Here is a 15,070-nt window from a genome sequence, read left to right as displayed (position 1 = left end):
TGTATCAGTAGTGCTCTATCACACCATCCTGTTTTTTCCTAAGGTTTGCCACTATGTGAAAATAGCTTATTTATCTCTTTCCCTTCAGTAGAAATTAAATGCTCTCCTATTAGGGCCTCTTTCGTGGCAGTGCTTAGTACATAGGGAAAACAAAACAAAACAAAACAAAAAACCTTGACTGAATACATGAATAAACAGAAACCCATTTTAATGAGATATCAAAGTTTGTATTAATTACATGAGCTAAATATTGTCTTTATTTTTAAAGCGTGAAGCCCTATTGCTTCCCTCCCTTTATACTGAGTGAAGATGATTGAGCACATATGCTTGTCCTAGAAATAGGAATCTAAATAAAATAATAGCAATAGCGGGACAGGTTGGTTTTCCCCCTGATCTAAATCGTTCTCAGATTTACCGGTGTCTCCTCTCCCACACTAACCCCAAAGTGCAGGTTACCATCCCCTCTGGCCTAGGAGACTGCCTCCCCTCTGGTCTTTGCCCTGTAGGTTCTAATCTCCCACCCCTCTGTGCCCCCGACGGCAGCCCGTGCTCGTGCACTCAGGCTTGCAACCCTTCGGGGTTTTCATTGTTCTCAGGATAAAGGCCAGAACAGCCCGGGACCTCACGTCAGGGCCGCCCTCACTCCGCGCTGCAGGCCCCTCTCCCTCCCTCACCACCCGGTTCCCGCCTGCCCCCGCAGGGGTGGCCCTAGCTTCCCGCTTCCTGGACGGTTCACTCTCCTGCACCCATTTTGTCTCCCTCCTGATCTCAGCGGATGGTCCCTTCCTCAGGGAAGCCCTCCCTGGTTAGGCCAAGCTCTCCTCCCCTTCATACAGCCCCGTATCACCGTCGGCCTTTCAGGGTCACTTTTTACAAGTGCTTACTCCGGGACACGGTAACCTTATTAACATGCCTGGCCGCGAGCTCGTAGCTCGGTAACTAATTGCGGAAGAATTGGACTGGGTAGCGGCCCAACCACTCCTTGCCCCTCCCCCTAGGGCTGCGGGGCGACTATTACGCATTAAGCAGGCGCCGCGGAGAGGGAGATCTCACCGCGCCTGCGCGAAGGGGCACGCATGCGCAGAAGGACGAGCCTGCTGACAGATTGGCGGCGGCGGCGGCGGCGGCGGTGGCCCTGGCCCTGGACTGCGGGGAATGGGAGTCCTAGGTCTCTGAGCGCCGCCCCCGCCTCCCTGCCCCCGACATGGCTCAGGAGAAGATGGAGCTAGACCTGGAGTTGCCTCCGGGTACTGGCGGGAGCCCGGCGGAGGGCGGCGGCAGTGGCGCCGGCGGGGGCCTCAGGAGGTCTAACAGCGCCCCCCTGATCCACGGCCTCAGTGACACTTCGCCGGTGTTCCAGGCCGAGGCGCCGAGCGCCAGGCGGAACAGCACAACGTTCCAGAACCGCCACGGCCTGCTCCTGCCGGCCTCCCCCGTCCGCATGCACAGCAGCCGCTTGCACCAGATCAAGCAGGAGGAAGGCATGGACTTGATCAACCGAGAGACCGTCCACGAGCGCGAGGTGCAGAACGCAATGCAGATAAGCCACTCCTGGGAGGAAAGTTTCAGCCTGAGTGACAACGACGTGGAGAAGTCCGCCTCCCCGAAGCGCATCGATTTCATTCCGGTGTCCCCAGCGCCGTCGCCCACCCGGGGGATCGGGAAGCAGTGTTTTTCACCCTCCTTGCAAAGTTTTGTGAGTAGCAACGGATTGCCTCCGAGTCCCATTCCCAGCCCAACGACTCGATTTACTACCCGGAGAAGCCAGAGTCCCATCAATTGCATTAGACCAAGTGTTCTTGGACCATTGAAAAGAAAATGTGAAATGGAAACTGAGTATCAGCCAAAGAGATTTTTCCAGGGCATCACCAACATGCTTTCTTCTGATGTTGCACAGCTGTCAGATCCTGGCGTGTGTGTATCGTCGGATACCCTCGACGGAAACAGCAGCAGTGCGGGATCGTCGTGTAACTCACCAGCGAAAGTCAGCACTACCACCGACTCTCCTGTGTCGCCTGCCCAAGCGGCCTCTCCATTTATTCCAGTAGATGAACTTTCATCTAAGTGATTCACCCACCCATCCTGAGACTCGGTTTTTTTGTTCGTTTGTTTTCTGTTTTGTTTTTGTTTTGCAACGGAGAGGAAAAAAAAAAAAATCAAGTCGGAGCAAGCACTGAACTTTGTCGATTAATTTGAGGCTATTTCCTATTTGACCCTCTTCCTTTTTTTTGGAATTTCCTGAAATGTTGTTACTCTATAGAACTTCTATGTCAGGTTCCTGCAGATGCCCTTGAATTCAGTGTAGTAATATTTTCAGACGTTTTCCAATAAGTGTGTTGAAGCATACGTCTTTATGCTGCTAATATGTTTAAATACATATGTTATCCCTTGATTTTTTAAAATAATTGAGAGCTCTATTTATTTATGGGATTATTAAGTTCTGATGCAAATATAAATGTTGAATTAATCAGCATAGTAAACTGATGTTTTAAAATTCCATATTTCATGCCCACACTAATTTTTAATGTTATTTTTCAGTGATTGCTAATTTCTATTTGACGAAGACCTTAGCTATTTACAGCGATTTTTAAAAAATATGTTAGTCATAACATATCGATCTAGTGGTTGTCTGTTTTATCCAGGAATCCTTGGATATTTAATTTTCTGGGTTCACAAGTGGCTGGGAGGGGGAAATGATAAAAGAACAAAATATGAAAGTTTGCAACAAATCTTTTTAAATTAACTGTATAAACTAAACACTGAAACGCATTTTCTAATGAAATTTTAATATTCTAATAAGTTGTCCAAATAGAACTCCAGGAAAGTTTAAGAAAAACATTTTTTAAACCAGAAAGTGCATTCTCTTGGGTATAATCCTGAAGGAAAATGGGACAGTGCCTTGCAGTCTTGGCCCATTCTACATAGGCTGAGACCAGGTTCTTTGTACCACTGCAAACTTGAAAGTTTCTCAAATGCAGAAAATGTGGGAAGCCCTGTTGGACTTCATCAGAGCACCCCGGCAGATAAGTCTCTCAATCACTGATATGCTTTAAAATATCCAGTTGTGCCTCAGTGAAAAATCCTTGCCAACAAGGAGCCAAAGCAGCTTTTGGCTGCTTTTCTGCTCTGCCCATCTGTCACCTTCCTGGTTTTCCCTGGCTCAGGAAGGAAGCAGCTGTTTCCTTGCCAACAGGTCCTTCCTCTCCAGCTCCCATCAAACTAGGGCACCATCGGTTAGACAGAGGTACGGTGTGACTTGGATTTCTGACAGTGTGCAACAACAGAACGGTGGAATTGTTGCAGGAACCTGTGTAGTTAAAGCCAGAGCTGGAGTTGACTGCCTTGGGGATTGCTAATTGATGAAGGGTCAGTGACTTGCAAGAGAAAATCAGTGGAGAGTCACATAGGTAGATCATTATTTAACTTAGATTTTATTAAAGGTAGAATTGTAAAATGTTCTTTTCTTTGCCTTTTACAACTAAGACAAAATACAGAAATATTTAATATCAAATGTTTTTATATCATGCTTCCTATATCTTCCTTTGTTAGATAGATAGAATGGCAGACAAAAGGGGAAGGGGAGGAAGTAAAAGAGAGACCAAGATAAAAAAGCTCCAGCTTTCTAAGTTACTGCTTATAGAGATTTTAACAATTATGTGGAATTTTTACAACTGAGAATAAATGGAACTGGTCAGCTTTTGAAAGTTGCCTTAAGAATTCAATGAAATTATATCGAGGGTAAGATTGTGTCCGTAGGCTGAAAATTCTCTGTTCTGGGTAGTAGTTCACGTACTCCAGTCCTGACCTTGTTCCTCCAGTTCAAACCTGTATAGCCAGCTTCCTGGTGGGTACCTTGACCTGCTTCCGGAGGTGCTTTAACCTCAGCATCTCCAAAACAAAATTCAGTATCATTGAACCTGTTCTTGAATTACCTAAATTGATGTCCTCACTAGCTGATTTTCTAAACTGGAAACCATGGGAAGTGTCTTTGACTTTTCCCTTTACCGTGTCACATCCAGTGTAATCGCTAAGTCCTGCCTCCTGAAGTGAATCTGAGACCTCTCCCCTTTTCTGTTCTTTGCCTCTGATTACACTTGGGTTCCAGCCCAAGTGATCTCGCCCATTTTCCCACCTCCCTTCTGGCCCAGTCTTCACTCTGCCTCTAAAGTGATCTTCCTGAAATAGAAACTTGATTGGTTTTTCACCCTCCTGCTTGAAAACTTTATGTGCTTCCCCATTTCCCACAGCGTAGGGAATGCTTTCCGTGACCTGGCATATAATAAGGTCCTTCATTCATTCACTGGCCGTACTGTAAAACAGCTTTACAACTCTGCTCATCCTGTCTGAGCACACATCCTTCCTTCTTACTCTGCGAACACTAGACTCCTTGATCTTCTTGAAATACGCCGTGTACTTTCATGTGTTTGTGCCTTTGGATGGATTGTTCTTCCCCCAAAAATGCCATTCCTGTCCTTTTCAGCCAGGCAAATGCTTTGTTTCTTTTTTATTGCATGTTAATTTAACTATGAAAGAATGTATACCTGCTGATTATAAAAGTATTTAAACAATGCAGATATCTATATAGTAAAAACTAAAGTCTGCCTTTTACTATGTAAAATTCATCTGCCCGTCCCATTGGTAATTTCTGTTAATTCAGTATATATTGTACAAGTTATTTTGCTCCTCATTTCCGTGTATATATGTATATAAATTTGGGAAGCCAACATGTCCTTGACATCTCTCTTCCTTTTCTTTCCCGTATCTTCCCTAAGTCTTAGTGATTTTCTCTTCTGGAATCTACACCCCCCCCCCCCCCGCAATTTTCATCTCTGTGGCCACCCTGCCCCCAGGCTACCACTCATTTCCCTCAGAGACTTCCAAAGTAGCCTAATTCCCACTCATCCCTTTCACGTGTCCCTCTCACGCGCTCTTGTCAGGTGTCCATTCATTCTCCATACAGCAACTAAAGTAATCCTTTTAAAATTACATGCCTGATCCTTCCATCGTCCAGCTTAAGGCTTCTCCTTTGCTTCCCGTTATGTTTATGGTATACCAAAATGTACTAATTCTGGCCCAGGGAGCCTGGGGGGATCTGACACTTGCCCCTCCCTCCCCCTTGCTTTCTTACTGAATATATCATCTCTCCCATTTTAGGTCCTGTGGCCAGATCCTTTTCTCGGAAGGTATAGGGAAATCTTTATTTCTGTAAGCTTATTTTTCTGTATGGGTGGTAAATTTTAAATCAGATGAGGCTCTCAGAGTTTATATAGACCATTTACATTGTATTATTGTTTGTAACTTTAGTCATTACTTTCAAAGGCTTAACTCATGTGGGACCTATCCTTCAAAACCAGTCTTAGTACTGCTAAGCTATGAACTTGGTGCTGGAAGTCCCCAAGCACATCAACATTTAGCTAAAGTACAGTCTGTCATGTATAACAAATCACTGTGGTCTATTTTCCTTTATTGTGTTCGTTAAAAACACAATGAAAACGGGAAAGAAAAAAAAAGATGGTCACCAAATCTATGGGTGCTGGATGTCAGAACCTTTGAGCATACTTAAAAGATTGATTGTAACCAAGAATAATCTGTATCGAGATGCCTTCCAGTGACTCAGATTTATCATGTTAGGTCAGCTGGTTACACACCTACACCGAGAGACGGACCACTCTTAGATATTTGGCAGTAAGATGGAGAAAGTGTCAAGTTTTCTGAGGGAATAAAGACTAAGAAAAAATTTTTTTCCTTAAGACTGTGTATATAGAGCGTGAGAAAAAGTCTGAAAATCCAAGAGAGAGGTGGGAAATGGGAATAACTTCCGAAACAACAAACCAAGGAAGGTGTTGTAACCTGTATGTCCTGGGTAGCATCTGCAAATAGAAGAAAGGGTCATCCTGAGAAAGGAGGTTTGGAGGCATTTTTTTTCCCCCTCTGAAAGCAGAAAGGAGAGGGGAAGAGGCTTGAACAAAGATACCAGTACATGTTGAATTGATTTGCTTTGGCAGGAGCTTGTGGGTGTGGAGGAAGGTATAAGAAAAGAGGAAAGGATTTGTATCCGATTGCTTCTATTTTCTAATTACCCAGTAGTCTAGGGTGTTTGAGGGTGGGTGGGAGTAGATTTAGAAGCTTGAGCAAAAGAAAGATTTAATGTTGCCTTTTGAAAATCTGTAAAGCAGTGACTCAGGGTTGAGAGGAAGCTTGACTAGGCCCCATTTGCAGGGTTGGATGGCAGATGCAAAAGAAGTAGATTGGATTGACCTAGGTTTAAGAATTGGTTAAGTAGACGTAGGTTGAGTCCAGTGTGTGAAGCAATTAAAGATTCTGCTGAAAGTGTAGCTGAGTTACTGACCAAGGCCTTGAGGGTGTTAAGAGAAGTCAGCAGTGGGTGATGGACGAAACCCCTTTACTCAAGGCCTTATGATCAGCCGTGACAAAGTATACAGAGAATTGGATCTCAGGCAGAACTCCTGCTTCAGTTTTGCCCATCTTTTTTGTGGCTTATTTCGTTTCATTAGAGAATTAATCTTTTTTTTTTTTTTAAAGATTTTATTTATTTATTTGACAGACAGAGATCACAAGTAGGCAGGCAGAGAGAGAGGAGGAAGCAGGCTCCCTGCTGAGCAGAGAGCCTGATGCGGGGCTCGATCCCACGACCCTGAGATCATGATCTGAGCCGAAGGCAGAGGCTTTAACCCATGGAACCACCCAGGCGCCCTTAGAGAATCAATCTTAAATCAGCAAGCTGTGAGTCCCACTTATGTGATAGAAAAAATTATATCAGATTGCTCACTGTAGCCAAGACAATTCTTTATGCCTTCCTTAACTTGCCATCCAAGTAAAAAATTTTCTTAAAAGTTGAAATGACCTTTCTATAAAAAGAAATTGCATGTAAGGTACTTGCTATTGTCAGACACTCTTCTAGGTACTAAACAAATTTCTTTCATTTACTTTTTATCACTACCATCTGAGATAAATGCCATTTTTCTCATTTTGCAAATGAGACAGACAGAGGGGCTAAATAAATAGTTTGCTCAGGTTTCTCAAGTCAGGGGTAGGCAGCGGATCGTGGTGGTTAGGAACACGGGCTTCAAGCCGAGTGGTGGAGAGGATGAGATGGTCAGTAAAGTCCAGCCGTGCTAGGCAGTTTCCATTGAAGGGTCAGCCGTCCTCATCACCATGGCTGTGGTCCTGATAGTCATCTAGCAGGGACTGGTTAAGGAAGCTTCTGATCATCCCTGGCAGGCAAAAGCTCCTGTGTTCACACTCAGTGACAGTACGCTGTCCACCCTTCAGGGCAACCTGTCCTTTTATGAGGTCATTGTTTTCCATGTTGAAGAGTCTCTCTTGCAGACGACACGTTCCTTTGTAACTTTCGCAACTGAGGTCAAAGCTGTCTCTCTGGAAGATGCAGAACAAATCTTATCTCGCTCTCAGGTGATAGTTCTTCCTTCACAGATCGGATCCTCTGTAATTACCTTCTCTTGCTTCTGGATTTGAGAAATCGGGAGCAGTTTCTCAGTGTGTTCCCCTGTGAAATCGGGCTGCCATCCTTTACAGCCAGAATGTTCCCAAGATTGTGATCCCCTCAAGACTGTTTGCCTGCCCCAGTGAGAAAGCCAAAAATGGCCTGATAACATGAGCCATCACCAGTGACAATAATTAACAATAATTGGCACTAATATTTATTAAACACTAAATTGAGCCTCTAGATACTATTTCCAGTGCTTTGTATGAATGACTTCATATAATTCTCCTAACAGCCCTGTGGGGTAGGTGCTGTGATTTAACATGAGAAGACCAAGTGCGTTTTCTCAAGTCTCCATTACGTTTTGTTTCCTTTTGGATTTAGGTCTTTTTGTGTTTGTTTGTTTTTTTTCTTTTTCTCATTTGAGATAAAGTCTCTTTTCCAGCTTGTTCTTGCTGCCACTTACATGTTGAATCAAATGATATATTTATTTAGAACGGTGGTTTTAGACATTTTAGACACTATTTTCATATTTCATATTTGATATTTGATATTAGAGGAAGCTCTCGGGAGGATTTTCTTTATTAATAGGTAAAATCAAATTGGTATAGAAAAAATTATGGTTTACATATTTTCAAACTGACTTGATATAAGAAATCTAAAAGCACAAATTTTAGATTCTTTTCCTTTAAAAAAAAAACACATAAATTTGCCTTGTTATATTTGAGTTAAACAGTGTCCTTGGTTGTCTTCAGATTGTCCATTCCTAGGGAAACACAGGCAAGATCATTTTGACCCTTTCCCCCAACACACAAAAAAAGCCCTGTAAGTTTAAAATGTATCATTTTTCTTTTCCTTTTTTTAAAAATTGAAGTGTAATTACTATACAGCGTTGTAGCAGTTTCAGGAGTACAATATAATGATTCACCAATTCTGTGCATTACTCAGTGCTCATCAAATAAGTGCACTCATTAATTCCCCATCGCCTGGTTCACCCCTCCCCCCTCTGTATGTAAGAGCCTGTTACTTTGTTTCTTTGTGTGTTTTGTCCTTAAATTCCACATAGGAGTGGAACCCTGCAGTATTTTTCTGTCTGGCTTGTTTCACTTAGTGTTACACCTCTACGTTCATCCTTCTCATTGCAGATGCAAGCTCTTCCTCCTTTCTGTAGCTGTCCATACCACGACTTTCTTTTCCGTTCTTCTACTGGTGGACACTTGGATTGTTTCTATTTATCTTGGTTTCTGTAAACAGTGCTGGAATAAACACAGGGGTACATATATCCTTTCAAGTTAGTGTTTTCGGTTTCTTTGGGTCAATACCCAGTGGTAGAATTCCTGGATTATAACTAATTTTAAGTTTGAGGAACCTCCATACTATTTTCCACAGTGACTGCACCAGTTTGCATTCCCACCAGCCGTGCATGAGGGTTCATCTTTCTCCACCTCCTGGCCAACACTATTATCTTGTCTTTTTGAGCCTAGCCGTTCTGACAGGTGTAAAGTGATACCTCATCATGGTTCTGTTTTCCAGTTTCCTGTTGATGAGTGATGTTGAACATCTTTTCATTTGTCGGTTGGCCATTTTTCTGCTTTGGAGAAATGTCTGTTCAGGTCCTCTGCCTATTTTTATTTATTTATTTATTTTAAATTTTTTTAAAAGATTTTATTTCTTTATTTGACGGAGATCACAAGTAGGCAGAGAGGCAGGCAGAGAGAGAGGGGAAACAGGCTCCCCGCTGAGCAGAGAGCCGGATGTGGGGCTCAGTCCCAGGACCCTAAGATCATGACCTGAGCCGAAGGCAGACGGTATAACCCACTGAGCCACCCAGGTGCCCCATGTTCAGGTCCTCTGCCCATTTTTAAATCAGATTATATGTTATTTGGGTGTTGGATTATTTATATTTTATTTTATATATAATATATTATATATATAAGTAAACATATATAATATAATAGATATAACTTAATATAATTATAATATATAATATAACCAATATAATATAATATAATATAATATAATTTATTATATGTTAATATATAAATTTTATATGTATAAGTTGTATTAATATGTATAAATTTATATATAAATTTATATATAAACATAAATTATATATTAAATTATATAAAAATTATATATAATTATATGTAATTAAATTATAATTATAATAGTATATTTATATAATATATATGAATTATTTATTTTATATATTTTTGATATTAACCCCTTATCAGCTATATCATTTGCAAACCAAAAAAGACACCACAGGCAGTAAACTCTTCGACATCAACCGTGGAAACATTTTTCTCTAAAATTTGTCTCCTTAGGCAAGGGAAACAAAAGCAAACATAAACTCTCTGGACTATACCAAATAAAAAGCTTTTGCACCCCCAAAGAAAACCGTCAACAAAATGACAACCTACCGAATGGGGAAAAATGTATCTTTTTTTTAGAGGCAAAAGATCAGCAGGATTTAAACAAGGATCCAAAACGTTTTATTGCCTAATAACAACCTTGCCTTCTTTTTCTACAAGAACTCTCCCCAGAGGGCAGAGATTTAAATGCGGAACAATTGAGCAATCTCTGAGAAACTATTATTTTTTTACCTTTACCTCTGAGAAAAATCACTTCACTGTTGAATGAAAGGACCCAAAAAGGAAAGCTTCCCTTTGAGTACATTTTCAAATTTGTGCTCAGACTTCAGGTTTCACAGTGTCATGTTCCTCCATTAGACATTTTGAAACAAAGCATCAAAAGGCACAATTTGTTCCAAAGGGTTAGTTATCATTTTAGAAGTTCAACAGATACTGAAAAATCACTTCAAAGAGAACTTGTAGCTCTACCGCTTGTGGAAAAAATTTTATAACGTGGAGAGTTTAAACAGATAACATCCAGTACTCAAGTTCTATGTATGTATGGCACACACATGCCTGTGTTCACACACATGTTCACGCACGCAGTCACACACACACCCGACCTACTTTATGAGCCTTGATCTGTGTGCTTGGAGCCGTATTTAGCTTCCTTCCCATTTCAGCTTTCCTCTCCTTTTCCCCCTTCTAATTCCAAGTGCTACCCTGAAACAGAAAAGGGTATAGTTCTGGGATCCCGCTGTGCCTGAAATCTGTTTCTCTTTTTTGAACTTCTGGAGTAAGTATTTAGGGAGACGTGAAATTCACTCATTGACAGACTCTTGGCCAGTAGGGCTGAAACTGGCAAACAGAGAACCTATTGCGCTTACTGTCCTACGAAAGCTTCGTTTTCTGTCGACGCCAGAGGTGGCTCTGGTTCTTTTCCAGTCACCAACAGTGGGTCTTCCAAGCCAAACTAACATCTAGGGCTTGGCTAGCAAGGCATGTTGTGAAAGAGGACAATTGAGAAAGATCTTTTGTGCCCTTGAAAAGCAGAGTGGTTGGTTGAGGTAACCATGCCTGTGATTCAGGGACTCCCTCCCCCCTTGCTTGAAGGAGAAAAATCAGTTTTACTGTTGGAGTAGCCAGGGGATTGCTGGAGCTCTGGATTGCCAAGGAGCCATTGATGTTGGGATCTTCTGAAAAGAAAACTCTGAGATGTTCCGAAGGGCACGGCAGTGGGCAGGTGGACTGGTTATTTCTTTTGGCATGGGAGCCCTCTCTCGGGCCCTCATGAGCCCTTGTGGACTCAAGAGTGACATTGAGGTTGGTTTTCTTTGTGGACCTTTTTTACTGTCTGTGTTCCACTTCTTTTGGGATTTGGAGTTGAATCGGGATGTGCGTACGGCATCTTTCTTTCAATGTCCTCTTCTTAAGAGTCTTCTGAAAACACAGTAAAAGAGAATAATGATGATGATCCTTGTCACATTACCTTGGATCAGAAATTACAATTCTTGGAGCTCTTTATCATACCAATTTATACTATGTTTCCAACTCTGAATCAAAATTCTGTACCTGTCTGTAGAGTTTTTCTCAGGGCCCCCTCTTAACCACGCTGCTTCCTACCAGATATTTCTAAAATACAAACCTGAAATGCGACATGTATAACTACCCTTCCACTTCAGGGTTAAACCAGATGATGCAGCATGAGTGAGAGAGGACCTCCCCACCTTTGCGCGTCCCCTAAATCCCAAGACTGAACCGCTTGGGGTTCCCCAGCACTGCCTGCTCCCATCTGCTGTCTGTGTTGCGGTCAGCTGTGTCCTCTGCTGAAAATGCTCTTCCCTCCTCCGGTCTCTACCCACCTTCTTTCATTAACTCCTTCAAAACTTAGTCCAAGGGGCGCCTGGGTGGCTCAGTGGGTTAAGCCTCTGCCTTTGGCTCAGGTCATGATCTCAGAGTCCTGGGATCCAGCCCTGCATCAGGCTCTCTGCTTAGGGGGGGGCCTGCTTCCACCTCCCTCTCTCTCTCTCTGCCTGCCTCTCTGCCTACTTGTAATCTCTGTCTGTCAAATAAATAAATTTAAAAATCTTAAAAAAAAAAAAAAAAAACACTTAGTCCAAGAGCTACTAACGTGTTCTGGAAAGCCTTTCCTGATGGCTCCTGCCTCTCTGGCCCTGGTCTGTTGATGGCTTTCTTCTGTCAAGTCCGTTAACAGGCCACCTTGTATTTGTATGGTTTCTTGTCTCTTCACCGTGTGCCTAAGCCAAGCCTCGGCCTTTCCCTTCCGTCGCTACTACCTGTGCGGGGCACCTTGTAATTGCTGGAGCTGACCGTGAATGGATGATTCATAGATGGATAAATGGTTGAACAATTGGCTCAGGATATTTTTAAGAGGAAGGAATCCAGTCCCATGGCTGAGCTCCTTATAGTTCGTTGAGAGACTAGAAATGCACTTTTTGAGCCGTTTTGACTTGAGCATCTATGTGCTTCATTCCGGCTCGTCTCTTAGGGTATAACAGTGGATAAAACAAAACCCTTGTAGAGCACACGTTCTGCATACATTCTAACAGGGTGCAGGGAGTGGTGTCCATAGACATAGGGAATAATTACACAGCACGGAGAGTGAGGAGTGGGAAGGAGCTCAGGGGTGGCTGGAGCAGAATTACTGAAGAGAAAGATAGTCGGAGTTGCTGAGAGAAGTGGGCAGGAGGAGGAGGGGTTGCTCACGTGCCATGGGAGGACGTTGGCTTTGACTATGAGAGACGGAGAGGCATTGCAGGACTTCGAGGATAGAAGTGGCCTGATTGTCATAAGTTTTAGAAGGAACACTCTTGGGGCGCCTGGGTGGCTCCATTGGGTGAGCTTCTGCCTTCAGCTTAGGTCATGATCCAAGGGTCCTGGGATTGGGTCCCACATTGGCCTCCCTGCTCAGCGGCGAGCAAATAAATGAACAACGTCATGAATGGTTGAATGGGTGGCTGGGTGGATAGAAGGAACACTCTTGCAGTGTCGACAGTAGACTTTGAAGGGCAGGTGTAGAAGTAGCAAGGGGACCCGTCAGGAGGCTTCCCAGCAATCCAGGTAAGAGATGGTGGTGGTTTGGTTGCAGGGGGTGGCAGTGGAGGTGGGGAGATGTGGTTAAATTCTGTATTTTGAAGGTAGAGCCAACAGTGTGAAGAGGGCCCTGAGAGAGAGAAAAGGATAATTCCAAGGTTTTGGGGTCCAAGCACCTGGCCCAGTGGAGCCGCCACCACCTGAGATGTGGAAGTCTAGCATTGCAGTCAGATTTTTTTCATTTATTTTTTTTATTTTTAATTTTTTTGGCCGAGGTTGTAGAGGTGGTGGGCATTCGTGCCTCTGTTTTTGGATGTTAGGTAAATGATCCTAATTAGGTATTCAAGTGCAGATGTCAGGGGAGCAGTTAGATTTGGGAGTCTGGAGTTCGGGAAAGGGGCTGGGCTGGAAATACACACTTGGGGAGTCATCTGTCAATGACTGTGGACCGTATGTAAAATCCAGAGAACACTCAAAATCACTAGGAGTCATGGGAACGTGCACCAAGAACAGGAGAGAGGAGGAAGTGAACGTCACATTAAGAGGTCAGGGAGAGGACACAGAGAAGGAGCAAGGCCGGAGGTAGGAAACAGAGAGAGTGTGTCCCAGACACTGTGTGAAAGGAGGTGGAGTGATCGGGTGTGTCCATTGTGGCGGATCTGACAAGCAAGAAGGGGACTGATCACTGAGCGCCAGTGTAGTAACGTGTAAGGGACGGGCCACCTTGGTGAGAGTCCTTGCTCTGGAGAGGTGGGCTGGAAACCCAGCCAGAGTAGGAGGAGTGGAATTGGAGTCCGCCACATGGCTGAAGAAGGACGGTGGGTTCTTTCAGATCCTTGAGGATAAAGCAGAGCCAAGGTCCTCCTCCCTCCCGGTCTTATTGGTAAATTGTTTAAGCACTTCCCAAGAAATGTCTCTGTCCATATATATGATTATGGTCTGGGGAAAAAAACAAGGCAAATAAAATGTTCTGTTCTTTTCTTTCTTTCTTTCTTTCTTTCTTTCTTTCTTTCTTTCTTTCTTTCTTTCTTTCTTTCTTCTTTGTCTTTTTTTTTTTTTTTGCATTATTTTGAAGGGGAAAAGTCTATAAATAAATGTTTCTCCTCCAAACATGAGTAAATTACTAAAAGCTTACTGATTCACTTCCTTCATGAATTTGTCTGATTCATTTTATTCCCTTGCCATCTATTTCTGATGGCTTTTTTCCACTTATAAATTGAAATTTAGTTCCACACCCGTGACACAATTACTTCTGTACATTTGGCCCAGTTTCTTAACCCAGAGACATTTTCCTCTTCAGTGAGTGCTGTGGATTTTATTTTTTTAAGTAGTTCATTGTCCTCCTAGATTTTATTTAGGGACCAATTATTTTTTCATATTCCTTTTCAAAATTCTTGCTGAACAGTGGGAGAGGAGAGTGCCAGCAATAATAGGGAAGAAAGAATGCCTTCTTCCCGTTGAAATGCTCAGATTTCATTCTAATTATAAAATATTGTCAAGTTCCTGCTTGTGGGTTGGGCAGCCTGTCCCAGTCCTTTCCAGACAAGGACGCAGGGACATCCAAGCCAGATTTGTACCCAGGAGAGAACCTTGCCTGCTCTGGGATCTGCTCTCTCCTGATTCGGCATTTTTGTCTTTCAAGACTCGGATCTTGTCCTGCTCATTCCATGGAAACTCCTCCGCTGCTCCTGGCTCTAGGTAGTGTGGGTTTCCTCTGAATCACGGTACTGCCTACAGCCTATAGCCCTTCCTTTGTGGTTGGCGGTGTGTGTTTGGGGGCGGGGAAAGTTGGGGGTGTCGTAACCCTAATGGTTAAAAAGCCCAGCCTCCCGCAGACTGGTAGAACTGCATTCCAGATCTAGCCTTTCCACTTCCCAGCTTTGTGATTTTAGGCCAATGAGTTAATCTTGGCGTGTCTTGGTCTTTTCACCTGTTAAATGGGCATAGCTCCTACCTGGAAAGGAGTAAGGATTAGAGGGCACAAGGCGCGTCAGTGTATTTGCCAGGAAACTGGTAACTCGAGTCATTGGAAATCTGAAGAATGTATGTGATCTATGAAATTATCACCTGTCTTTATGGCACATTTCCGGGATGAGAGGGACACAGGCTTAGGTAGCCTTCCTAATAACAATTCTTAGCTATCGAAAACTCAGTGTTTATTACTGATGATAGCTGGCGTTTGGGAAACGGAGCGGGG

The 15,070-nt window shown here is 43.3% G+C and overlaps 2 protein-coding genes across 5 annotated transcripts in view; both read left to right on the top strand.

Moving 5' to 3' along the window:
- The window catches only part of PIP5K1B (phosphatidylinositol-4-phosphate 5-kinase type 1 beta), a 323,529-nt gene that overhangs the window by 73,841 nt on the left and 234,618 nt on the right, over positions 1-15,070 (top strand). The gene's annotated exons all lie outside the window — the stretch shown is intronic.
- PABIR1 (PP2A Aalpha (PPP2R1A) and B55A (PPP2R2A) interacting phosphatase regulator 1) lies at positions 1,036-4,726 on the top strand. The gene has a single exon (XM_059141855.1). The coding sequence runs from the start codon at positions 1,205-1,207 to the stop codon at positions 2,066-2,068; it is 864 nt and encodes a 287-aa protein (XP_058997838.1). The 5' UTR covers positions 1,036-1,204; the 3' UTR covers positions 2,069-4,726.

This window comes from Mustela lutreola, chromosome 12 (assembly GCF_030435805.1).
Source record: "Mustela lutreola isolate mMusLut2 chromosome 12, mMusLut2.pri, whole genome shotgun sequence".
Classification (NCBI taxonomy): Eukaryota; Metazoa; Chordata; class Mammalia; order Carnivora; family Mustelidae; genus Mustela; species Mustela lutreola.
Note: the sequence above shows the minus strand (reverse complement) of the source record. Positions and strands in the feature narration are given on the sequence as shown.

What these genes read in the sequence shown, in the direction of transcription:
- PABIR1 (XM_059141855.1), top strand. Translation starts at nt 1,205, where the DNA reads ATGGCTCAGGAGAAGATGGAGCTAGACCTGGAGTTGCCTCCGGGTACT.